Source organism: Gadus morhua, chromosome 9 (assembly GCF_902167405.1).
Source record: "Gadus morhua chromosome 9, gadMor3.0, whole genome shotgun sequence".
Taxonomy (NCBI): Eukaryota; Metazoa; Chordata; class Actinopteri; order Gadiformes; family Gadidae; genus Gadus; species Gadus morhua.
Window position 1 is genome coordinate 1,267,187 of NC_044056.1, and position 27,044 is coordinate 1,294,230.

General features: G+C 46.0%; 1 protein-coding gene across 2 annotated transcripts in view; it reads right to left on the minus strand.

Moving 5' to 3' along the window:
- Nucleotides 1-27,044, minus strand: part of pclob (piccolo presynaptic cytomatrix protein b) — a 60,183-nt gene that overhangs the window by 16,060 nt on the left and 17,079 nt on the right. Inside the window, exons 14-29 of one of the 2 annotated variants that reach the window (XM_030366430.1) lie at nt 24,380-25,294; nt 17,364-24,060; nt 15,092-16,659; nt 14,675-14,940; nt 13,461-14,292; nt 11,524-12,574; nt 9,841-9,909; nt 9,462-9,488; nt 7,719-7,807; nt 7,532-7,607; nt 6,861-6,986; nt 2,880-2,988; nt 2,256-2,317; nt 1,889-2,136; nt 269-319; nt 22-152 (exon numbers count right to left, since the gene is read on the minus strand). In XM_030366430.1, the coding sequence (XP_030222290.1) occupies nt 22-152; nt 269-319; nt 1,889-2,136; nt 2,256-2,317; nt 2,880-2,988; nt 6,861-6,986; nt 7,532-7,607; nt 7,719-7,807; nt 9,462-9,488; nt 9,841-9,909; nt 11,524-12,574; nt 13,461-14,292; nt 14,675-14,940; nt 15,092-16,659; nt 17,364-24,060; nt 24,380-25,294 (12,317 nt within the window). The remainder of the gene's footprint in view (nt 1-21; nt 153-268; nt 320-1,888; nt 2,137-2,255; nt 2,318-2,879; nt 2,989-6,860; nt 6,987-7,531; nt 7,608-7,718; nt 7,808-9,461; nt 9,489-9,840; nt 9,910-11,523; nt 12,575-13,460; nt 14,293-14,674; nt 14,941-15,091; nt 16,660-17,363; nt 24,061-24,379; nt 25,295-27,044) is intronic. The other variant, XM_030366431.1, reaches the window with a different exon arrangement.

The following is a 27,044-nucleotide window of genomic DNA, read 5'->3' on the forward strand; positions in this document are numbered from 1 at the left end:
GACAGCCCGACATGGTCGTACCCTCTTCCAGGTAGCAGGTAGACCTTGACGAAGGGATCTGAGTAGCTGTTGCTCTCCCGCTGAACCAGGTTCCTGGCCTGCAGAACGTGGACTATCAGGTTTCCCAGGTTCCTGTCGTAGTTGATCTGGAGCTGCAGGAGGAAGTACCGTAGAACACACTGAAGAAGGACTGGGGAACACTGGCTGAGAGCATTAGAGAGGACCGTAGATAGGACATCACTTGAAGGGGTGCATTGTTTTTATTTACCTGGATTTCTCCAGTGACCAGTTGGGATTGGGTCCTCAACGTCTCAGTTGACTGTAAAACAAACGATTGAATAAGATTCATAATAAAGACTATGATTTGGATTTCCATAATGATGAAGTCGTAGTAGTAGTAATAACAGTAGTAGTAGTAGTAGTAATAGTAGTAGTCATAGTAGTGGTGGAAGCCCTGGAATAGGATAGCCCCATCTGAACAAAAGATTAATTCCCCAAAAGGGTTTCAGAGATAACCTTGAGTTGGGTCGCTGCGTGTCTGTGACGCCACTATGGGATATATTTATTGCCAGATAAGTGATGGATAGCCTGCCATTGCAAAGGCCGAGGGTTAAGGGAGTTTTCACTAGGGCTAAGCCTCGGCAGAGGTGGTCATGTGATTGATGGAATGGGCCTTTATCACAGAGGTGCAATAGTAGGTGGTGAAAAACAACTGTAGCGCATTAACTTTATTAGGGGTCTGTGGGGTCTGCCCGTAATTAACCTCATGAGATTCACCTGTGTTAGCCCCCATTAGACTGTGATGAAGGCTTATTGGCCCCTGACGTTGAATGGTATTTGGAGAAGGCTAAAGATCTGGTGGATATCCATTCTTTACTCGCATTTAAACAAACTAATTCTCTAACCTCTCTCTCTCTCTCTCTCTCTCTCTCTCTCTCTCTCTCTCTCTCTCGATCAATATTGATAAGCGATCTCTCTCTCTCTCTCTCTCTCTCTCTCTCTCTCTCTCTCTCTCTCTCTCTCTCTCTCTCTCTCTCTCTCTCTCTCTCTCTCTCTCTTTCGATCAATATTGATAAGTGATCTCTCTCTCTCTCTCTCCCTCTCCCTCTCCCTCTCTCCCTCTCCCTCTCCCTCTCCCTCTCTCTCTCTCTCTCTCTCTCTCTCTCTCTCTCTCTCTCTCTCTCTCTCCTACCTGTTCCCTATGTCTCTTCATCATATCATTGTCATGTTCTACTATAATTGTCCTGTCCCATTCCCCTGATAAACAGCTCGTCCGAGCCAGCCACCCCCATTTGACCCCGGCCCCACTGACAACACGGCTGGTTCTACTGCTTACACGGTAGCCGCTGGAATGCCTTCAGAGGATTCATTTTAAAACTCTTTTTAGGACGTCTTTTGGTTTCAGACAAGATCGTTTCAGACAGGTACGGAAGCAGGAGGTTAATGTGATAACAAATTAGGATGAATGATGAATCGGCTGGCAAGGACAGCTCCTTACTCCAGCACTCCCCAGCCATCCATCACTAACGCCTGCTCAGTGCCGACATCAGGACCCGATGCCTCCGGGTTTGTTGAATTTACTGGTCACAAATCGACTCACTAGCCACTATGTCTTTAATAAACATGGAATAAGTCATCTGGAATGGAACATCTGGCAGCGATTGTCGTCCTGTCCTAGCAGCAGGGGTCCCTCCGCGGCCTTCAATCTAACGCTAGGGTTCCTTCTCTTCTTTCTTGCTCTTTCCAGGGCCGGGCAGCGACGCTGGGCCACGGCCCAGCTGACCCTGAGCCCCCTAAAGGGCAGCCCTCCTTCAGGTCAGGGGACGTGTGTCTAACCACTCTTCCCAAAGACCCTAACTTGGCTTGCTGGCGTGTTAAGTGCCCTGACCTTGGCGTTGTGGCGCTGCTTCTTGCTGATGGCGGGAGAGCCCGGCTGGCCGGGGCTGGGCACGCCGCTGGACGCGGCCGACCCGGGACCCGAGTGCAGCAGCGTGGAGCGCTCCAGGGCAGAGAGCACGCCCAGCCCCCCCTGGCTCTGGGGCCCTGCTCCGGTCACGCCCGGGAACTGCTGCAGGGACACCTTCTGCAGCTCGGCGGCCAGCTGCTGGGGGTCTACGCCCGGGGACCGCTGCCCGCCTACCAGAGGGAGTGAGGGGACAAACATGAGCATGGACACCGCACGGTGAGGGATGCTGATCACTGTGCAAGGGCAGTGCATTGTGGCCTTTGCTAAACTCAGATTCTGATGTACACACCGGCTTTAAGCATCGCATGGTTATCCAAGGCCTGAGGGTGGTCCGACAGCATGTTGAGGTCACTGTATGGGGGTCATTTACATCATCACCATCATCATCATCATCATCATCATCATCATCATCATCACCATCATCATCATCATCATCATCATCATTATTATCCTCAGCATCAGCATCATCTACATCACTCCCAGCATCATCATCATCATCATCATCATCATCATCATCATCATCATCATCATCAGCATATTGTGTGATGTCCTATAATAGCATCACATGCCATATGCTCTCATAATAAGAGAGAGAGGGAGAAAGTGTGAGTGAGAGAGGGAGAGAGAGAAAGTGTGTGAGAGAGAGAGAGAGACAGCGGGAGAGAGGGAGAGAGGGAGTGAGAGAGCGAGAGAAAGAGAAAGTGTGTGAGAGAGAGAGACAGAGGGAGAGAGAGAGAGAGAGAGAGAGAGAGAGAGAGAGAAAGAGAAAGTGTGAGAGAGAGAGACAGAGAGGGAAAGAGAAAGTGTGTGAGAGAGAGAGAGACAGAGAGGGAAGGCTGGGAGAGGGGAGGTGTGTGTAGGTCCTTAAGACTTGCAGAGCGGAGGAATGAGAGTGATGACAGCTGTGACTCACAGGCGGACGCAGAGCTCCGCCTCTGCACATGGCTGGCCCATAATACATTGCACCTCCTCATACGTCTTCCCCATCAGAGGGACGCCATTCCACTCCAACACCTGCATTCCTGTTGTGAGGGGGGCAGGGAAGCAAAACAGAGACAGGCAAACGGAGACGTTAATTCCCAGACACATATGTCACACATTTTGTCACCGTACCTCGCCCCATTAAATGTCTTGTTTTAATGTTGGCTATCAACGACCAACACATTGTAAGCACATAAAGCAGAGGGCTTTACCAAGCAAGCTGTAAAGGTAACTCCATTGGCCTTAATCACAGAGCAGCCATCTTTAATCCAAATGCTAGCTGGGCGGGGGGGACTGAGGTTGGTGTCCCGTATTCTGTGCCCCCCAGCCAGCTAGCACTCAGAACCAAGATGGCCACAGACACACACACAGACTCTGTGATTTGCTACATCGGCAAAATGCATTGATGACGTCGTGCCGCGGATTACTGTACGGACATTTCCCAATCAGAAGTCCTGGGTTAATGGAGAAGTTCGAGCCAAACTTTAGGCAGTGACTGCCGCCTACAACTCAGGTGATTTGGAGGAGTACAGCAAGTCCAGGTATGCACTCCGGAGAGCTATTAACAGTGCTAAGAGACAATACCGGGACAGAATGCAGTCCAACTTTGAGGGCTCCAACTCAGGACACATGTGGAGCGGACTCAGAACAATAACAGACTGTCAAGGGACGAGTGTGACTGAGGAAGTGTCTCCATCTCTTCCAGATGACCTTAACACCTACCTTGCATGTTTTGAGAGCTACTCTCTGGCTCAGCAAGTACAGATGGACCAGGACCCCTGCACACTAGCAATAACAGCGGCAGATGTGTGCAAATCCTTCAAAAGGATCAATCCACACAAGGCCCCTGGTCCTGATGGCATCCCTGGCCGGGCTCTCAGGGTGTGTGCAGATCAGCTGGCAGGTGCGTTTACAGACATTTTCAACAAGTCACTGCTCCAGTCTGTGGTCCCCACATGTCTCAAAAATTCCACCATCATTCCCATCCCCAAGAAGTCAAAAGCATCCTGCCTCAACGACTACCGCCCAGTAGCACTCACCTCCATCGTCATGAAGTGCTTTGAGCGGTTAGTCAAATCATTCATCACCTCCTCCCTCCCTGACTCACTGGACCCCCTGCAGTTTGCATACAGGTCCACAGACGACGCCATCGCCCTCACCCTCCACACTGAGTGCTGTTCATTGACTACATTTCAGCATTCAACACCATTGTGCCCTCCAAGCTCGCTGTGAAGCTCAGGGACCTCGGGCTCAACACCGCCCTTTGTGACTGGATCCTGAGCTTCCTGACGGGCAGACACCAGGCAGTGCGGAGAGGGAACGCCACATCCTCCACCCTGACTCTCAACACCGGTGCACCACAGGGCTGCGTGCTCAGCCCTCTCCTCTACTCCCTGTTCACACATGACTGCGTGGCCAGTGGCCACACACAGCTCCAACACCATCGCCAAGTTTGCTGACGACACGGCCGTCATCGGCCTGATCACCGACGGCGACGAGACGGTCTTCAGAGAGGAGGTGAGAGCCCTGACATCTTGGTGGCAGGACAACAACCTCCAGCTCAACCTCAGCAAAACTAAGGAGCTGATTGTGGACTACAGGAAGCGGCAGGGAGCCGAGCACGCCCCCATCACCATCAACGGGACGACAGTAGAGAGAGTCAGCAGTCTCAAGTTCCTCTGGGTCCACATCAGTGAGGACCTGACCTGGACTCACCACACCGACGCCATCACAAAGACGGCAAGACAGCGGCTCTTCTTCCTCCGCAGGCTGCGGAGGTTCAACATGGACTCCAGGATACTCTACACTTCTACAGATACACCACAGAGAGTATCCTGACCGGCTGCATCACCGCCTGGTACGGCATTTGCTGCGCCCTCAACCGTAAGACATTACAGAGGGTGGCGAAAGCTGCCCATCACATTAGCAGGACGGAGCTGCCTTCCATGGAGGACCTCTACACTCACACAGGAAGAAGACTAACCGGATTATTAAAGACCCTCATCACCCCGGTAACAAACTGTTTCAGATGCCGGTCTCGCACCACCAGACTCAGGGACAGTTAGCTCACCACCATGACACTTTATAACTGGCCACTTTATAACTTGCCACTTTATATCAGTCGACATCTGGATATACACGTCTGTTTACATTTTACATTTATTTAGTTTTGCATTTAGGTCTCTGCTCTCCTACTTGTGTTCCTCTTATACACTTACTTTTTATTATTATTATTATTATTATTACCGCATATATTTTTTATTATTTAAGTCTCAGCTTTCCTACTTGGGTTTCTCTGAACTTTTACTTTTTCTTATATTGCACTGTTGGAGGAGCCCAAGACTAAAGAATTCCATTGCCAGCGACTGCTCTGTAATTGTTGTGCACATGACAGTGAAACCATCTTGAATCTTGAATCTTGAATGAAACCCATGGATCCAGTCCCAGACCGCAGGCCATCCGTTATAGTCATAAAAGTCCCTGGTAAGTCACATTAAGATGCAGGCTAGCACAGCACTCAGGAAATGAGAGAATCCAAGAGGACAGAGGGAAAGAGTAGAAGGACACTGCAAACAGAGGGACTCCCCGTTCTCCCAAGGTCTAAAGCATCACTTACACAACATCGCCCTGCCATCCAGATCACACATGTCCCTGGGAAGCAACACACTAACAACACGTTGCTGGAAACAACAAAAATTGTAACTGAAATGAATATGTGGGAAAAGCATCTGTCTCAGTGAATATAATATTCATGTGCCTGTATGCTGGTGTAGACTCTACCACACTCTTTTCCCTCCCTGGCTGTTTCTGTAATTTTCTTCTCCCTCTTCAAGGTTTTCTCTTCCCCCTCTTCCACTCATTCCCCTTCAGTTAATGTCACCATCAGACATAGCTCATTTAAATTCAGCCGGCAGCGACATGACAATGCAGTTGTAGCCACTTCTATTGATGTTTTGGTTTTGTTTATGCTTAGAATTAAAATGAAGACGACAAATCCAGTTTGGCAAGTCAGTGGAAGCCAATTTCAAGCAATTTTCGTGTACTGTCAAATGTAGAAACCAGTGAACCCCATTGTACTGTGGGACGAAAATAAATACAAAGCTATTTACCCAAAGTAATAGCTGACCATTGGTATGATGCAAAATCGGGTATGAATAGAGACAACCTGGACCTCATAAACCACAACTGGTGAATAATTTATATAAAACTGACTCACTTGTGCCTTGCTGACTAAATCCAAAAAGGGAATTCTATAGCATCTGCCCTTGCAATTGTTTTGGAAGGGCGTATTTTGTCTGTGAGTTTAAATGTGTGTGTGTGTGTGTGTGTGTGTGTGTGTGTGTGTGTGTGTGTGTGTGTGTGTGTGTGTGTGTGTGTGTGTGTGTGTGTGTGTGTGTGTGTGTGTGTGTGTGTGTGTGTGTGTGTGTGTAAATGTGTTGAATCTGTGACTATGCCTCTTTTTGTCTACCATCTTTTTCTCTGCAGGGATTCTAGACGAAGCCTGATGACTAAGACAGTACTCTATACACAACCCCCGGTGCTGTAGAGCCAGAGGGTTCATTCAGAAAATAAGACATGACTGAGCCAGCAGGGGAGGACGAAGCCATGTCACACTTCTTAATCTGGACTAATGATTTAGGCAGGGCTTTTCCCTTGACGGCATTACGAAAAAAAATTAACATATAACACGTCTTGCTTAATCTGCTCCTCCTCCCAAGAGACAGTCAGCCTCTGCCGGAGGAAATCAATTCAAACCCCGGCCCGGATTCAACTTTCCACAAATAGAAATCCAAATATATTAAGCAGCAGATGTATTACTGTCATTGTTATCGACAGAAAGATATAAGCAGTTCAAGAATTCTCGAATACGTCAATCCACAAGTTGCCATTGATGTCCAGTTTATCCTCTTACCTTCCACAATCTTCCCGGTGCTTTCGGCTACTCCACCAGGAACGACCTTGGCGATATAGGCTCCTATCTCCCCTCTGCTCCCGGGAATCTCCTTCCCACCAACCACTCGGATCCCCAGACCGTTCCCTGGGCACAATAACAGGATGCAAATCAGCCCTCCAACAGGCAAACGAAGATACGCAGATAAAAATGATTCATTTGATTAATTTAGCACTTTACAGTGTTGGGGATCCCACCTCATCCACTACCTGTGGATAGGTAAAGATGGAAGCTACCCAACCCAGGGAAGCATGATATGGTCTGGAATTAAGGCAGGACAGCGGGTTTAGCAGCCCTACTCTTGCGGCGTATGCAATGGGATCTTTAATCTACCACAGGGAGTCTGGACCTTGATTTAACGACTCTGAATGACTGCACATTACTAGAAGACAGGGTTTTGTCTCTGGGGAACTAAGATGTAGGCCAGAGGGGTGAATACCCCCCACTGGCTCTCCAACACCCCTGCCAGCAAGATCAGGTCCCCAATCCAGGGAGGACCCTGATCAGCCCATACTGGGCTTCTGTTGAATCCAACAGTGCTAGGCAGGTCGCCATTTAACCAGCCAGAAGACCTTTACATGTCATGGTTTGTGTTTGTGACCTTCATGTCGTTGTGTATCATCGTGCTTTACCTGACACACTGGAGTCCTTAAGGTCTCTCTTGAGGGTAACCCGAGCGTGAGGGAAGGCGTACGTGATGAGCCTCATCTGCAAAGGCGACACAGAGAGTATTCACAAGCAGTAGAGGATATCCTGGATTCAACTGAACACCACAGGGAAGACCCATAGTGGTGAGGACGAGGCTTAATGGAACCCAACCTGTCTCTTGTCCAGCATGTGTCCACTCTGCGGATGTCCTTCTCTTGGCTTATCAAACCAATCCGTGTCCTCCCGCCTCAGGTGGTAGGCTGTACAGGACATAGGTCATCATAGGTTAGCAAAATAAACATCATGCACGACTGATCCATGTGGCTGATTTAGCTTCATGCTTTATCCATTGATAAAGTGACTTGACAAAGTTAGCTGGACAACAGCTAATCAAACCACATGACTCTAGATAGAGGAAGGAATTGCAGTGCAGGGAATATCGTTCTCTTATGATATTCAGCTGTGGAATGGCATCAGATATGTCCATAATAGGGAAAATTACCGACTGACCTAGAATTGCCTTTTACAACTTCTACATCTTCACAACCATGTGTTAAGTAATTCCTTGGTTAACCTTGCTTTTTTGTTTGAATGCAATCATCCCTGATTGTTTGCTAATTGTGTTGTGTAGGTGAAGGTATTTCAAACTAAATATATTGAACACTAAACCTCTGTTATAGCTTTGAATGTTTGATGTAATTACTAGCTTAACCGTGTGTCACTTTTGACGAGATAGAGGAACAAAATCAGCTGAAAATAGTTTTTAAATGACAATAACAGTCTGAAGGATCAAACCATACATTTTCCTCCTTGCTTCACAAATATAGATTGTCAAAATGTTTTCCTTGTAATAAATCTGCCAAATCCAAGTCCTAAGTGTGCGTGCCTGCAACAATAAACAAATAGCATTTTGGCCTTTATGATTGTAAGGCGATTCACTGTTATGGTGTCCACTAACAGAGGGGTTACGATGGCACCTATTGCCCTCTAACTTTTATATTCAAATCATGTTTTGAGGCGAAGTAACAGAACCACATTCAACCTTCACACTGCTCCTCCAACAATATTCATCTTACATCTATAAACGATCGGATATCTGAATGTCAAGGCGCTGCGTTGACATTTTAAATGCACTGGAATGTAGAAAGCTGAGTGGAAAGATATGAGGATGCAGAAAGAAGTGAGGAAAGGCACCCTTCATGCTTTATCGCTATAGGGCCTCATAATGATCTAAGGTGGAAGGTAAATGTTGCCAGTCAAGCTAATCAATCTGATCAAATGTATACATTGGCAGATTAGGAGGACACAGAAATCTGCAAAGGATCCAATTTAATGGAGGACAAAAAGGATAAGGGGGGCTTACATTGGAGCCATGAATATTGTAAAAAATGTATACCTGAGTTAAACTTATCCCTCATATCTAGATTGTAACCATAAAGCATCGTTGATATGCTATCGCAAGACACAATCTGATGTTTGCACCTCGTTGCAATTCGCAAAACCTTCATGCTTGACTTGAAACATTTAAGAATGGTTTCACAGTATGCTTAATACTTAATATAACCCTGGACCTCTGTGATACTGCATGGGTATGACAACTGGAAATGGGTGGATATGCGTACAGTGCTACTGTGACGTGGAGTCATTCCAGAATGAGGTATTCATCTAGCCAATATGTAATGAGACATTCAGTCGTTCTAAGCACCGTCAAGATGGGATTGATTCCAGAATGGGTATGCACACGACTAATCTGCTGTATATGGCATGTGTTTTGAGCGATACAATCAAAAGTATGGTTCATTGCATTCCATGAGTCAGTCATGTTTCCATAATCAGCTGATAGGGTGGGTCATTGGGAACCACAGGGTGTGAAGTGGAGCTACACACACACTCTGATAAGTTTTATGGTCTCACCTTCTATATTCCAGTTTGGGCCTCCAGCTGGGATACAAAATGATATGTAGGCTTTTTGAGATATGTTCAAAACATTTTCCATTAACTTATCAAACTACAGGATTTGTGTTAAGGATAGATTGGTACTACAATAGGCTTTATCACATGCACTGGATTCATTAATTTGTAAATAGTTCATGCTTTGTGAGGAGATATATCCACAGGCTCTAATATTTGTACTTTATAGGGCGACTACAATTTCTAAAAGGAAATCAAGCAAGTTCATACACAAAGTATATTTCTGGAATCAGTGGGAGATTATTTCATTAAAAATGACATTCACATCATAAAAAAGGGTTTTGTTTTCTTTCAAACTAGAACTTATTATAATATACTCTACCGTGTCTGATACTCTCATGAAAGATTCTGGCATCATCTCTGTTCAAAGCCAACATGGAGTCACTTAAGGCTGTAAGCAAGGCAGATGGACACTCTTACGTAGGGGTCAGGACATATCTTTGTATCATGATTATTATCACTTATCACTTTACCATTAATTTCAGGATTATGATAATTATTATAATTAGGCTTTATGAATGATCAAGGAAATCCAAGAGGAAGGCTGACTTATGGGAGGTGGATATGTTTTGCCTTCTTGGTTAATCTAATAATACATAGTCGTATCACTTGTCTGGCGATGATATAATATCTAACTTTCTTGCTCGCCTCTACCTATAGTCAGACAGGAGACTATTATCTTAACTAAATGTTTGTTAAGATAATATGTTTAGGATTTTGTTTTCTATTGTTTCCAAGTCATTCAAGTCAATTTTATTTGTTAAGCCCTTAATGAGAGTTACAATCTCAAAGGGCTTTACAGGCCATATATTGATAACACCCCCTAACCCTATCCCCAAAGGCCAAGAGAAAAATCCCTTAAATATCAAGGAAAAAAACTTTAGTTTCTGATTAATCTATTTCTGAGATAACCTTTACCCTCATACACACCAAAAGGAAACATCAAACAATCGCTAGAGGAAGGGCCAGCCGGTTTTGATTTCTGATGCACAACTTGTAAAGTGATTCACTCTGCAGTACAAGTTTATCCTTGTAGTATAGTGGAAGCACAGCACACAAGGAATAAGTCAACCAAAATAACTAACCATGTCAGTTACAGGGTCACATGCACATTGACACATAGCAGAGGACGTCCACACCAAGACCAACATGCAGAACATTCACTTTATTAAGATGGAAAGACAAACATTGCACAACATGCGTGGAGCAAAGAAAAGGACTGACAAAGACGAAAAAGTGAACAGACCACAACAGATACAAAGGTTGTCACAGTGTGTATGTAAAAGTATGTGCTATACACATTATATATTTACAAATGATATATTCCAAGATAAGAATATATACACTATAGCTTCTCTCCAATGTTTCAGTAAACCCAGTTGTGGGTTACTGTGATTCAGCACTGTGGCTTTGTCGTTAAGAAGATCCAAAAGAGCTTCAAGGAAATAAATATATATATATATATATTTGTTCAGAAGCAATGCCCTACTTCCCACAGAAGACACTATTTTACAATACTGGCAACCGAGGCCAGGCGTCCTTCTGGCTAGGGTAAACTCTCATTTCTCATATATGCACTACAGTGTCTACCAAGTATTTGCTTGAAAATAGATCTTTTATTTATATGTTTAGAAAAATAGAAAGTGCACAGTTTGATATCACAGACAATCAAAGACACCAGATAACGTGAGCCGGAGACCACTTTGATCACATACCTCCACAGGAGCTGAATGTATGCATCGGCAAACAAACAAATGCACACTAAACACCAAAAAGAATATCATGCAACATCTCACGTGACAAATAACACCGGACAGGAAAAACCACAGCGAATTACAAGAACGCAATTCACTGTCTGGCCTACGGACGACTGAGTGGGTGCCAGTCGACGATGGGGGGTGGGGGGTGTGTGGGGGGGGGGGTCAGGAAAAACAACCACCAGAGTGAGCATGCACAAGCAGGTCCAGCACTTGGGGCCGCCGCGTCGGTGTCATGCCCCATTTACCTTCGCTGTCAGACATGGCGCCCTGCATGTCGTCCATCATGAAGGCAACGTCTCGGTCGTAACCTCGCGTGCGAGACTCCTCCCTCATGTGCTGCTGCACTTCTGGCAACGAATGGCTGGAGCCGAACTGGTCCCGGGAGTCGGCGGAGATGGGGGGGAGGGGGCCGGCCGAGGCCCTGGCCATGCCCATCGGCTGGCCCACGGGGCTCAGGGGGCTCTCCTCCTCCGAGTTCTGGGCCACGATGGGGATACGCCCACGGCTTTGGCTGATGGGCAGGCTGGTGGGTTTGGCCCTGGCCACCCCGGGGGCGAACGCCGCGTCCAGGACCTCCCCTTCCGTTTTCAGCCGTAGAGAAGAGCTGGACAGATCTCGCTTGAGGGACAGATCCAAACCGTAGACGGAGGAGGGCCGCGAGGAGGGCCGCGAGGAGGGCCGGGAGCGGCTCCCGCTGGGGAAGGTCCCGTCGTCGTGGACGGAGGACCGCATGGGGGGGCCCAGGCCCAGGGCCTGGCCTTGGTTGAGAGAGCCAGACAGATTGGCCCCCAGAGACGAGCCCAGGTATTTCTGCTGTTCGGATAAGTTCTTCCTGAGCCCGAACGTGATCTCATCCTGCAGCAACCTGGCCCTGGTAGCTAGGTTAGTCACAGACGAGGATCCAGAGCCCATATAGCTACCGTAGTCGGGTTCAAGATCGCGATTTTCTTGAATAGGGGAACATTTGGTGATCGCTTTTGGATCTATCTGGGCCTTTTTATTTTTGACTTGTTTCTGGTAAAGAACGGCGGCAGGTAATTGCTTTGCAGCCTGTTTTTCCAGGGTCAGTCTGCCAATGCTGTACTTTTCTCCTTTGGGGAAATGACGGAAGTTGGCGTCACTAGGGAGGTATTGAGGCAGGCCCAAACCTGTGAGATGTTCCAGTCCCTCGGTTCCTCGTCGGAACTCCTGCTTGATCTGCTGCTTCAGGAGCTTCAGCTCATAAGGCTCTTCCATGGTGTCGTCGTCCCCTTTCACGTAACCCTGCAGCCGAGACTGCCCTAAGAAATCTGCGACCTAGAATTGAAAAAGATGAAATATCAATGAGATGATGTATAGTATACATAATAAACGTAATAGTACCATAAAGTCATGACCATTATCAGATACCGTGCAATGGTGTTTTATTACATATGTAATTCAATTATTTAAATATTATCGCTAAAGCTGTTGTAGGTAAGATTCAAGATTTATAAAGAGAGAGAGGGAGAGCAGAAGAGCAGATTATTAATTTAAACAACCAATTACGTCGTCTCTCTCTCGTCTCCCTCCCTCCCTATGCTTCTGCACTTTTGGGAAATGTTGCATTTCACACATATGTAATTGACAGGGGGTTTGACCAGGGCTGGTTGTTCGAATGATCCGGGAGCAGTCTTAGATCGAAATTGTCTCTTTCAAATGCAGGCACGATACACTCCAGACAGATATTCTTAGTGCATTTCACTCACTTATAGCTGAGGGATCGATATGCAATTTCTAACCAATTACACTCATTCATATCCGTTAAATCCTACTAAACAAGCACATTTTTTATACTAAGTTAAGGCTTAAGGTTACAATACGCCAGATTTGTGATTTCAAGCCAGCTTCAGTTTATATTGACTGAATAAAACCCTCCGCTCCCAACCCTCCCTCTCCCCACTCTCTGCATCCCCTGCGCACCCTCTAACAGCAAGGCATGCTTTTTGAAATTGAACATGAGATCTGAAATAAGATTTGTCGCTGATTTTGCTGCAGAGTTAGAGCAATAACCCTAGATCCCTCTAGCATTTTGCATATTTTACCTTCGAAAGAAATAGAAAGGAGCACTTTCTAAACAAAATTGTCAACAAACAACGCCCTATCAAGACTGATAGATTTGTCAGGGCTGTATGCTCAACATAACTAAATAAGTAGCATTTACCTCTGCTGTGCGTCTGGCCTCTGCAGCTCGAAGCAGTCTATCCGCCTTGGACAGGTCCTTATCAGGCAGGCTGAACCCAGACCCCAGGCCGGCAGAACCCAACCCTGTGGATCCCTTGGTCAGTTCGCCTATGTCGTCAATCAGCACATAGTTCCTGGCATTGTGGTGTTCTATATCCGCATAGTAGGACTCAGCGGAGATGCTGGACATCGGGCTGGAGGCCATGCTCCTCTCCTCTAGCCCCAGCCTCAGGTCAAGGCTTCCGTATTTCCCCCCCAGGTGGGCCACCTCGTAGCCGCTGTCTGTGGAGGCTGGCACAATGAGCAGAGGCTGGTTCCGGATCACCTCGTAGTTGGTGGTGATCTTCGGCTCCAGGTCAGAGATGTTGGTCTGTCGCTGCTTCCCCGACTGCAGGAGCAGCGCGTGCTGGTAACTGCTGTGCTGGGACTGGCCGAGGGAATGGTCAGCTACGGTTTGGTAGGGGGACACCTGGTCGTGGTAGTGCGACTGCTGCGGGTAAATGTTCTGCTGGGTGTAATGGCTGGTGGTCTGGGTTTGAGGCGCATACTGTGCATAGTGGGAGTAGGGACTGGTGAGGGTGGAGTACTGGGAGTCAGCTTCCGTCTGCGGAGGGATGAACTGGTCGAACTCGGACTGGGGAGCCGTACGGGGCCTTTCCCGCCCCTCGCCCCTCGTCTCTCTGATATTGCTGACCTCACTGTCGGACATGTAGTCTCTCTCCTCAGCCACCCCCTGGAGGTAGGCCCTTTCTCTCTTCTCTCTCTCCTGCAGCAGGGCATCCTTCCGTCTGTTAATGCCCATCTCCAAGTACCTGTGAACGATGACAGTATGGTTGTGGTTACATTCTATGTTCTTCTTACAGATTGCTTGGCCGACACAAAAGCCTAAGAGGTAAAAAGATTTGCATGGTGTTCACACAGTGGTACCTTTACTATGTGTGAATATGGAGGGGTCTCAGTGACTGATGCCTGGGAAGCCAGTTTGCCCACTTAGCTAGTGGAGAGGTGAGAGGTGAATCATGCATGCATGAAATAATGGTTTAATGGGGCGGAGGCTGCAAGACATTATCTTGCGCCACTTAATCAACAAATCAAATACATTCAACAATATTGAAAATATAGAAACAAAATGTGGTTCACGTGGTTTGAGCGTAATTATTTCTGTGATGCAATTGATGTTTTTTCTTTTTTTACCGTAGCTTGGCGTCAATCTCTTTCTCTTCTTCATCCAGTTCTGCCTGTTTCTTACGGAGCTTGGAGGATTCTCTCTCCACCAGATCCAGTTCCTTATCGATGTCCTGCAGGATCTTGGCCCGCGCCATCGTTGTGTTGCGGGCGAGCCGGCGGCGGGCGGAGTTGGTGCTGTAGCCTGACCGGCCGGTCAGGGAGTCGTCCTCAGGGGGGGGGTCAGGCAGAGTCCGCTTCACTTTCTTACCGGTGCCAGAAGGAGAGCATCGGCCCTTCAACACACAACACAACTTTATAAGATGACATTATTGTACGATTAAATATATGTATTTAAGTTGTACATTTATATATTTCAATAGTATTCTACAATTGTATTATATTTATTTTTTATTATTATGTGTATTAATTTCTGATTCAACTTACAGTAAAGCTGTCATAGTATCCACTGATCCTCTCATCAGTGCTCGGACTGAGTGACTTGGGATCGGACAGAGATTTCTGCCCTGGTTTCAGCATCCTGGGGCTCGAGGAAAACCTGGATGGGTCAGCAGTCAGCATCTTCTTGCCTCCCATCGATTTATCCGGGGACAGTGGCGAGACAGGGGAGTAGCTTACCCTTGTTTTTGCAGGGGTATCTGTGATAAAATGTGCTGTAAATCCAATCTCAGGGTGCCTTCTGTCTGAGTCTGTTTGACAGCTCAAACTGCCTCCTCTCTTGGAGTTTTCGGGGGCTGAGATGTGCTTGATGATTTCAACCTTAGTATCCATCTGCATGTTGGGCCTTTTGAGGGAGCCAGAGTGATCGGTCTGAACGGAAATCTCTGCCACGGTTTGGACCGCTATGCTGGATACTCTCGAAGCATGTTTCCCTTCGCCACTGTGCTTACGGGTCCGCCGCCGAGAACGCGTGGGCGTATCCCACTCGTCCTGATCTTCATCATCCGTCTGGGCACTGCTGTCATCATTTCTCTTGTTTCTCTTTTTCCTCCCGACATGCTGCTTGTCTGGGGAGTCTTCGTCGTCTGTCTGTACACCACTATCCACTATCTTCCTCCCTGTGTCCTGATCTGCCTGCCTAGAACCATCTGAAAGCTTTTTGATCCGCTGATCCTGGCATCCATCTAATTGTACCCCTCTTGGAATGGGACTTGTACCCTCATCTCTAACAGGCCAGTACTGGCCATTATCCCCTACGCCTGCATATTTAGCATCTAAGAGGTTGCCTGGGCTACCTGAGGTCTTATAGTGGTCATCCAGTTGCTGCTGGAGCTGCAGTTGGAGATGCTGTATTTGTTGGAGCTGCTCTTTCTGCTGAGTATACGTCTCCTGCTGAGCGACCATATGCGCATGATGTTCCTCCTCTTGCTGTAATAGAAGCTGCTGTTTCAACGACTGGAGCTCCTCAAGCTCTCTCTGGACCATCAACTGCTCTTGTTCCCGGTAACGCTGAATCTCGTGCCTCTCCCACTCAAGTTCTTCAGCCAAGCAAAGCTGCTTCAGCTTCTCTAATTCCAGAAACTCCCTCTCCATTTGATACTGGGCCATCTTGGTGTTGTCCAGACCGGGGAACATAGGCGAGGAGGCCAGAGCGTCGAGGGAAGCTGCAATGGCTTCCAGGGTTGTGTCTGAGTACATTTCAGGGTAGCCAGTGAGAAGTTCAGAGAGGGCTGATGGCACCAGCTCCTTATGCAGCCCAACGTCAAGAGGAATGATCTGGCTAGGATCTGGGGTGGGAAGGAAGCCATAGGGGTGTGGCACTAGTTGGTTCTGGAGGGCGGTTGTAGAAGGTAAGGTAGCACTGAAAATTGAGCCAGGCTGAGTAGTTACAGCATAGGATTGGATTGGGGCTGATACAGAGGAGTACACAAATCCATCTGAGGTCCTTAATGTATTATTTACGCCATATCCAATTGCAGGGATCTGGGAATATGGAACCATGGCCATCCCAGCATATTCTTCTGCTGCTTTGCTGGTGTAGTCTATGGCTGTACCTGCCATATCGAATGCAAAAATATTGGTATATGTCGATCATTTATACAAGGATTTAAGATGAATGTATAAAATCCATGCACTTCTGATTAGACTGGAATTATACATGCAAATCTTGAGTCATATTGGCTAGCATGATGCAAAGCCAAAATATTGAGGAAGAACACGCAGGCACACGCATGCATCTGTTTATAAAAAAAGAAGAAGAAAGAAGAGAGAAAGAAGAAAAGCAAAGAAAACAAATGATTAAAAATGGCAAACATGCAAATGAAACAATTAAATCATATTCAAGATTAGAACAAACAATAAAGACTAAGAAAACTACTGCATGCAAATGAAAAATCAACATAAGGAGTGAAAAGAGGAAGTTATATTTATCTATACAATTTATGCAAGAAATTATACCGCGTCCAAGACAACTTCGAACTCCACAGGAAATTTGCTATATTGTGGACATCAACAAAAACGGTTATAATAGTTTAATATCCATTAACGACGAAAGTCGCCATGTTTGATGTTATTAAGGTAGGTCGAAGCTCTGATGTGTACAACCGTTCAATTAATTTTTAACACGTTGGAGCTCGTTTCTTTGGAGTTCTGGGCTTCTTGAATGCAGCATGAGTGCACAGTTTAATGGAATTGTTTACAATAATAATTTGCATATCACCATACTGAACATTGTAGGCAACACCTATTTTGTACTCACCAGCAGAAAGTTGAGACGGTGTTAGGTCTACTGCTCCGTCCGATGATCCACTAAAGTATGCAAAGCCATTCTTTGGCTCATAGCTAAAAAGTCCAGATTCTGCCAGATTTGTCTCAGATGCAGAGGCTTTAATTATATCCACTCCTTTGACACCGAATGTCGCTACAGTATTGTAGTGGTAGTCTCTGTACCCGAGGCGGTTGTCGGGCTGGGCGGTAACTGGTGGCTGTGTTCTACAGCTTCTGGTGAATGGTAGTTTATAGATGACATCACAGCACACACTTCTTCTCGCAGCTGTTAAATCCACTGGAGAGGCATCATCATCCTCCACAACAGTGGTGACCACTCCAGGACTCGTGCTAGAATAAGCTACAATTGCCCTCATCGGTTTGTAGTTTGATAGATCCATGGCACCAGTAGCCTCCAGTGAAATGACGGGATATCCATTGCCAACAGAAACTGAAGTGTGTCTTTCAACAACAGGGGTAATGGCTCCGAAAGAAAGATTCATGGGTGCGTCTTGAATACTTGCCATGGTGCTAACAGGTGCAACAGGTAGGGGGTCCAGAGGCCTGTACACAATTTGTGCCATTGGCTCAAATGTTTTGCCTGTGGCAAGAGCCAAAGGCATAGAGGTTATGCTGCCCTGTAAGTCCAGAGGCCTCTCTGCCGGAGTGCTGTATGATGCAATGGTGGCGGTGCATGTGACTATTGTTATGCTATCAGTTACAACTGAGAGAGTTGTAGCTGTGGTAATCACTGGACTAAGGTTCACTATCTCAGGCTGCACAGCTGTGATTTGTCTACCACTAGAGTCGCTAGAAAATGACTGTCGGCGGGAGTGGGTAGGGGTAAGATCCATGCCACTGTCAGTCATCTTGACACCGACCTTCATTGTGCGCAGATCAATAACATCACTGGGATAGACCCCCTTCCCATTCGGTTTTTGCAGGGTTTGAACCTTCGTGATTTCGGGTTGTATTGTTATTTCGACACTCGGTGGAATGACCTGTGGTAGTCTTTCATGGACAACCGACACAGTGGTCCTCTGAACTTCAGTGGTAACCACCTTCATCACTCTACTCTGAAGGTTTTCCAGAGGCTGACCTGAGGTGGAGATGGAGGAAGAGTACATGTGACTCTGTACCTTCTGGCTCTCAATAGAATCTTGATGAATCTCAGTGATGAGGACTGGGGCCACAGGCACTGACTGATGCATTTCCTGGACTGAAGGTATGGAGGTTCTTCTTGTATAACCTCCAGAAGTTAAAATATCTTTAGGAGCATCATGAAGACATGGGGAGTATGTTAACACATGTGGTTGGTGCACAAAATGAACATAATCTTTGTTGTACAGGTTTTGAGGAGAGCCATATACATCCAGAGGTATTTCCATTTTTGGTGTAGTTCCCACATGTGCCAGTGGGAATGGCTGTTGCATGGTGATTGATTCCTGTCTGGTGGTAGCAATTGCGTCTGTTGTGACCACTTGTGTTGGGATGTCATATTCTGAGGGGTAGATAGACATCTCACCCATGGTGTATGATGGTTGAACTATTGATGATATAGAAGTTCTTCTACTTGTAGTTATGGCCTCAGTTTTAATAACACCAATTTGTATTTCGGACTGTGGTAGGAAAACCATTGCACTAGTTACTCTCTGATGCTCGATTACCGGTTCTGGTATGATCTCTGTAGGTATCTCATATACAGGGTGCATCAGAATAGCATCTACTACTGTTGCCGCTTGTGGCATCACTGGAGGTGCAGATACATATGCCAGTGGGTTGTAAATGGCAGGAGGTATCGCTTGATACAATGGCATTAGTGTCTCTTCCATAACAACAGGGGTTGGTCTATTTTCCGGAACTACTGACATTGCTGCATGTACACCAGTTAATGGGAAAGCCACTGAAGCATCGGGAGTAAATGGTGAAGCTGCGAGTAATGCTGGAACTCCGACATGAGTTGAAATAACCTCCGTAGCCAACTCAACATTTGGAGGGGGGGTCACTGCATCAACTCCAGTGGGTGCTCTATGAACAACTGAATGCTGCACCACTTCTTGTAATGGTATTTCAGCAACAGCCTTGTGAGATATGACCTCTGTTGGTATGAAAATATCCTCATACATCGCAGATACCGGTGATGATACTTGCCGGGCCGCCAATGGAATGGGTACTGTGCTTGCGAGCATGGTAGCCTCTTGTGGATATTCAACATGAGTAGCCTCTTGTGGATATTCAACATGTATTTCTTGGCTCACATAATGAGGAACAGGTATTTCTCTGGGCTGTTGCTGCATGATGTTTTCTGCCACAGAAAGCACTTCAGTAGGTATTTCAACCACAGATGTTTCATATGTAATGTCTATGACTTCTGATTCCCCAGAGGGAATAGATGGTGTTAGGGCAGTGACTTGGACAGCACAGGGTTCAACAGGAGCCGCCGGCTCTAGAGGCATTGTGATGATTTGAGACGTCAACGGAGCTGGCTGAGAAAATAGCTCCATTTGTTTTGCCGTCAGGTGTAAATATGGTTTCTTGATAGGAGGTGGAACACTGTAAGATTGAATTAGACCTTGCTGACCTGATGTCTCTGCCATGGCAGAAGGCACTGATGAGAGATGTTGTTCTGCTAGAGCTTGATTCGTGTTTCTCTGTATTTGGGCAGTAACAGTACTTGACTCAGAGACTAGGACTGGCGCTTCTACAGCAGATGTAACTACTGATATTGGAGGTGTATGTCTTACAGTGGGCACCGATGCCCTGCATAATGTCGCTGGGGCAGAAAAGACCTCAGTGAATCTGTTTTGCTCTGTTGGTGTGGTACGTACTCCTGAAATTCTTGTTGCAGAAATAGACCCTCTCCTTACTGGAGCCTGAACAGTTATGCTCTCAGTTGGTGAGCTAGGCTCAGATGGAAGAGTTATGACTACATAGGTTTGCAAACATTTACCGTGTCTAGGTGACAACGGAGACTTCGGAGACGTGGCACTCAGTCTAGATTCTACGGGTCTAGTCAAACTGAATGACAAAGCGTTCGGGGGTTCTCTTGTTCTTGGAAGTGTTGCAGCTTTGTGAGCCACAGGATGAGCAGGTGGTTTGACACTTTCCCCTGGTTTATGGCTGAACACCAGTCCAGCTGGAATAGAAACAGGCTTTGGAGGTATGGGTGGTGGAGGTTTTACAGAATGACTAGGGCTTGATAATGTTACAGGGGCTTGTGATGTTTTAGCTGTGGATATTGAAACAACAGATGGGGCCGGTGAAATTAAGACAGGTAGGTTTGAATATACCATTGGCAAAGGGACAGCGATTGGTGGAGGAGTTTCTGCAACTCGTATTTCTACTGTGTCTGTAGTTCTTGCAGCAATTGGTTTAGAGGAAACAGTTGGAATTGGGGGTGCAACCGGCAGAGCTTTCATCAATGTTGTTTCTTTACTGGACACAATGGGAGCCACATGAGCCACATTCCCATGCGTCAACTGAGCAGCGGAAGTTAAGGTACTTGATTCATCTTCTGTGGATCGACCAAGAAAAGCAGTGTTTTCAACACTTGGTACTATAATAACTACATGTCCTTGTCTTGTTGGAGGAACCACTTGGGGAACAGAAACATTGTCATGTTGGGTATCCATCCATGGCTGTATATCCACAAATACAGACTGCATTGGTTGGCCAGCAACTGTAGCTGTTGTAGTGGTCATAGTATGGGAGCTGTTTTGCACAGTATTGATAGGTGAAGGGTCCACGGCAGAGAGGGAAACAGACGTAGATCGAGGAGGCGGTGGCGGGGGCACTTTCCTTTTGATCACTGTAGTTGTTCCAGAAGTTAATGACGACACAGTAGCTGTTTGAGCTTGAGCATGAACTATCACTGGCGTGGGCAATTGGACAGCCTCCTGAACAGGGAATGAGTGGACTATGGTGGCTTTTGCTGAAACGGGGGAAGTTACCAGTGCAGAAACTGGTAGTGGAGCCTGTGGTGTGAGAGGGGTTGTAGTAGAAACCAAATCTGGCATTTGAACAATGAAAGGCCTAGGGGATGGCAAAGGGGTGGCTACTGGGGATATAGTTTGAATGGACGCTGGAGTTACAGCTGGTGCTGTAATGGGTGCTGTTGTTGCTGAAACAACAGCAGGTGTTGGCCCTGGTGTTGATACACACACGGCAGTTGAAGCCCTAGTGTGCATTTCAAATGGTGAGGAAGCCAGGGCTGGCATTTGAATACCTACATGTTCTGCAATCTGTTTTGAGTATTGATTTAGACTACGAGCTTGAGAAACCTCATTTGGACCTGAGACTGTTGCATAAAATCTCTCTGGGTCAGATACCACATCTGGTATTGTAACTATAACGGATTTTAGAGAATAAACTAATTCTTCAGTTGATGGAAAAGCTACAATTGGGGCCATTGATGGCTGAGACATGTTAGCTTGAGGCTGGGCTACAACAGCAGTTGGTGGCATTGGTGTAGACAATGGGGTTCCTTCTGACGAAGATGTGGCATTTGATGCTAAACTGAAGTCTGGAGTTGGTGGTGAAGTTGGGGGGGATACCGATGATACTGAGGAAGGTGTAGTGATTAACTCCGGGGCAGATATTGGATTTGGGATAGGCCTAGCCTCTGGAATCTCACACACTACACTGATAGGCTCCATGTCATATTCTGAAAACGTTGGGCTAGCACTGGGCTCATCTTTAGCATCAGAATCATCACTGGGAGTAATATCAGATGACATACCAACACCATATTCCTCTGCGAAACTGTCCTCCTCATCCTCACCAGACGAACATTGGGTTATCTTGAGATCTGGTATAGGGAACAGAGATTTCCTCAGAGCAGGATCTTGAGGTGTCATTGGCCTAACAAAGCCTATTCCAGTTGGTGTGGTGGGGGCACTCGTTACCTCAGTCCTCTCCCCCACCCGTTTAGGCGGAGCAGAGGGCCGAGGTGGAGCTGGTCGCTTCTTTTTCTTCACCGTTAGATCATTGTCATAATCAGCCACGTAGATAATCCTTTCAGTTTCATCCGGAGGGGTTGGCTGTTCTGTGATGATGGTCACCACACAGGTCTCGACATCTGGGGATAGAACGTTAATAGACGTATCGGATGTGGAGGATTCCATGGCAGTTTGGGCCTGTTGGAACTCTTCTTCTATCATCATCAGTTCCCTTTTCTTCTGCATCATTTCCTCGTACACGTCCTCTGGGGACCTGAGTTTCTTTACAGACTCAAAGCTAGTGTCATCAATTTGTCCCATCTGTTGGGCATCATCTAGTTTGAATTCAGGTTCCACAACTAAAGACTCGTATAGATAGTCTTCAATTGTCATTCCTTCATAAAGTGGCTCAACGCTGGGAGGGCTGTCCCCAGGTATAGCTCTACTTTTCTGAATAATGTCCTCATATACTTCATCGGCACTCTTCAAATGTTTCATAAAGATATTGCCAGATTGATCAGCAGGGATCATTGGTATGACTGTTGGTGAGGGCTTGCTTCCTGTCTGCACATCAACAGTGGCATCTGGTTCATGTTCTACACTGCTACAGTTCTCTGAGCTAGTGGTCATGTTGGCTTCCCCAATCGCTTTGGACCGAGGGAAATCGTCTGAATGTGAGGTATCCTCCAGTGGAGAGGCATAGCTGGTTGTTGAAACTAATTCAGCGTGTTTTCTTTGGGATTTAAATTCGTCTTTGTCTTTGCGAGACTTCTTGGTAATCCTCTTTTCAACATGGTCACCATCTTTTGTAGTTTGTTGATCTCCAAAGATCTCCCTTTCTTCCTTTACCTCATCCTCCTCAGAAGAGTCTGCAATGGTGGGGAGAGTTTGGCCTGGTTGCCTGTGCTTTGCTTTGCGGTGGTGCTTGTCCACTTTTTTGTGACTTGGGCTGCTGTCACTATCCTCCTCCAGAGAAGAGGCGGACGTGTGAGAATTCTCTGGAGTGAAGCTAGATGCCTGAACGCTTGATGAGCCCTTCGATAGAGATTCAGTGATACTTTCAACATCTTCATCAGTACTCTGTCTCATTCTCGTCACTGGCGTTGCCTTTTTGATAACAGTGGATGGCGCCGTTTCAGGGTCATCTTGTGTGATTCCAGCATCTATCCCTGGCTGGGACATCCTCCTTGCCAGTTGGTCTTCATTATCTGTATCCACTTTAGTCAGCTGTTGCTGGGTTGTCACTGGAGCATTATCAACGCCAACCTCAATGACGGCTTCATCGCTTGTCAGTTTCCTGTCTTTCTCATCCTCAGAGAGAGACATTTCCTCTTCACCACCCATACCCATTATCTGCTGTCGGATAAAGTCTTCATCCTCTGCAGATGATTCAGCACTTTCCGTTTTAATATCCTCACTGCTTGACGAAATGGAGGTAATCTTAAGCCTTCTCCTCTGGACTCGAGGTGAAGGGGAAGGTGAAAACTCACTTGCACTGCTCTCCTCCATTGGTTGGAAACTAAGGCGTCTCCTCTCTTTAACTGCCTCATTTATTTGCAGAGATGAATCGTTGATTGCATCTTCAACAGGAATATCGACTATTTCCCTCACATCTGTAACTAGTTGTGACTGGTCTGTTTTTCTGTTTGCATCACTTGTCTTTAACTCTGGCTCTGAAGTCAGGATAACATTTTCCTGTCCAGCAGAGAGAGAAGCTTTTCTCACTTGAATGGGCTCTTCTGTGGACTCATCCTGGTTTTAAAGGAGATTATAGAAGAAAAAAAAAGGGAGGTTTGTAACCAGAAACATAAAATATTCACTTCATGCATAGTTACATTTGATATCAATATTCATAGGAACATGCTGGTTTAATTTGACATAATTTGCGCTTTCCCCTGTCCCCCTATAATTTGAAGATAGTTGTATACGATGTACCCACTATTCATTTTCAAAAAATATTGCACATATTTAAATATGGCGAGAGGGAGAGAGGGAGAGATAGAGAGAGAGTATAGAATATAGAGAGTATAGAATATAGATTCTTATTTTTGTTAAACGGTGATATACTTACATTACAAATGGTTGTATCTGAGGCCGCTGATTGGTGCTCTGTAATGATTTTGTTCTTTTCAGCCACTTCCTTGCCATTCAATGTGACGATGTCCGGCAGATCAAGCGGCCTTTGACCCATTGCTGGCTGCATTTGATCTTGCTCCTGTTGGACCTCGACTTGCTGCCCTAAAGGTTTTGTCGCTTCTGCGATCAATGTGACACTGCAGGGCTGCACATGTTCTTCCTCGACAACCTTCTCCGGATCATTGATGTGTTCAGCAGCCAGAGTGGGTGCAGGGGTTATCTCCGGAGGTACTGTGCTGACCTTTTCATGAACAAGAGAAAGTGGTCTTACCAAGGCCTCAGTCACAGGGACAGCCACAGCAATCGCAACAGGTATGCTAGGTTTAGCGTCCTTCTCCTCCTTAGTAGCAGGACATTCCATTTTTATGGTCATTGTGTTATCGTTTGTAGATACAGCCGTAATGATGTCCATTTTGGCAGTATTCACATCTGCCATCTCTGCCTTTTGTTGAACTGTTGCAGCCCTGGTTTCAAGGGACGCTCCTGTTGTTGTTACGCTGGCGGTGGTGTCCTCTGGTTTGACAGGATCCTCCTGCTCTTTTGGGACAGGAGGTTTAGACTCTTCTTTCTGAATTGGAGTTTCTGTTGGCCGGGCAACCAGCTTGCCGAACGTAGCGGTGAGTGCAGAAGACTCTTCGTTTTTGGCCACGGCTGTTGACTCTGCCTTGGTGGGAGGAGCTGTCGACCCATCCTGCGCCGGCACAGTGGTGGGTTCCATCTTTGAGGGTGGAGCCGTGGACTGTGTCAAAGGCTTGGCAGGTGCAGGTGAAACATGGGACAGTTCCCTCGAGTCTCCCAGCTGTCCTGACAGAGCTCTCTGAGTCTGGCAGTTCAGACAAAGCCATTCCTCCTAAAATCACAGTGAACAGTGAAACAGGTAAGTAAACATTAGAAGTGGGAAAGTGGTCAGACTAAGTTATTTGTTATGAGACCACAGGTTTATTCATCAATGGGTTGATTAAAAAGTTAGTCCATACACCATTACAGCTGGTTTCACAGATGGCAGACATAGCCACCAGAGACATAATCATATTGACAATTACTTTATTGACTTCAGTTCTGCACTATTTGAGTTTGGCCAATCTCAGACATTTTTGAGATTAAATATTAATTTAAAATAATCCATGGAACAAATCATTAGGGAATATTCAAATTATCCGATTTTCTCTGACAAGATATCGCAAAAGAAATGCTAATCCCGCAAAAAATAAAAGTAAATCTGTTTTACAGGCCATCTGAATAATTTCGGAAAGATATCCTCCGTAGAAACATTAACCATTCAGATTTACATTTAATTGAGATTCAAAGAAAAGGAAGGTCTCTGAAATGATCAATACGTCTCTCTAATGATCTCTCATTAAAGAGGGGAGGTTTATCATACACAGGGCAGTCCATGAGGAGGATTTGGTGACTACTACATTCCAATGACCTTGTGTGTCAGGAGATTCTCAGGCACCTCAAAACACACACAAGTGCTGTATTCTGTGTGAGTGCAGACTTCATAGCATGACTCCTATGTGTTATGTCAAATGTGTGTCCTAGACCCATACATAAACAGAGATATTGTCCATAAGATGAAGGCCTGTCGCTTTAATATGTGATGTGTCTTTCGCTCTGTCTTTCAGTGTGTGTGTGTGTGTGTGTGTGTGTGTGTGTGTGTGTGTGTGTGTGTGTGTGTGTGTGTGTGTGTGTGTGTGTGTGTGTGTGTGTGTGTGTGTGTATGAAAGGGGGGGGGGGGCTGGGGGTTCTGTCTCTGTTTATTTAATACAACGATAAAATATCTAGCATGATGTCTCTCATATGATGTTCTCGGATGACAGCTTAACGAAAAGACACACTGTTCAATAACTGCAGCGTGTAGCTGCAATATCATTTTAATTCATAATCGATTCTGCATTGATTGCATGATTTAGTTTGTCATCAATTTGTTCTATGCATAATCCAACTAAAATGTAGTTAATCAATGCTGAAATGTTGATGAATAGAATTATGTTCTCATTTTATGATGCAATTACACTCACGGAAGATGGGAGATCTTTTTAAATGCACCTTTTTTCAATGATTCAGGATCAGTGCTTACGGTATCAAAGTAATGAACAGCCTTTGGAATGGTGATAATTCAAGAAAGACCCATCTAAAGACCAAACCTGCAAAACTCATAAAATAACATTCAACCTCTTTTTATCAACATCCAACTTCTGCTTCTATTAACCAGGAAAAACTTAGAAGTGCCTGCCAGGAAAACAGAGTATCGAAGATCAAAGGGTTGTGTTTACAGATGGCTGAGCAAGAGCCATGTGTTTCTAAATGCTGCAGCAGTGCCTTGCTCCTCCTCCTCCTCCTCCTCCTCCTCACTCTCTGGTCTAAATATGGCCCTATCTGTCACAACTCTCCAGGTGCAAGCGCAGCCCCAAGCTAAGTCTGACTATCTTCTACCTAACCACCTAATTCTCCTTATTTTGTACCCAACCTCCACAGTCAAGTATATTCTAAATGCTTTAGTTGAATTTACAAATGACATACATTTCCATCAGAATTCGAAATATACGTAGATTTACAAACATGCAGACTTATGGGTACAAATAGCAGATCATGTCCAC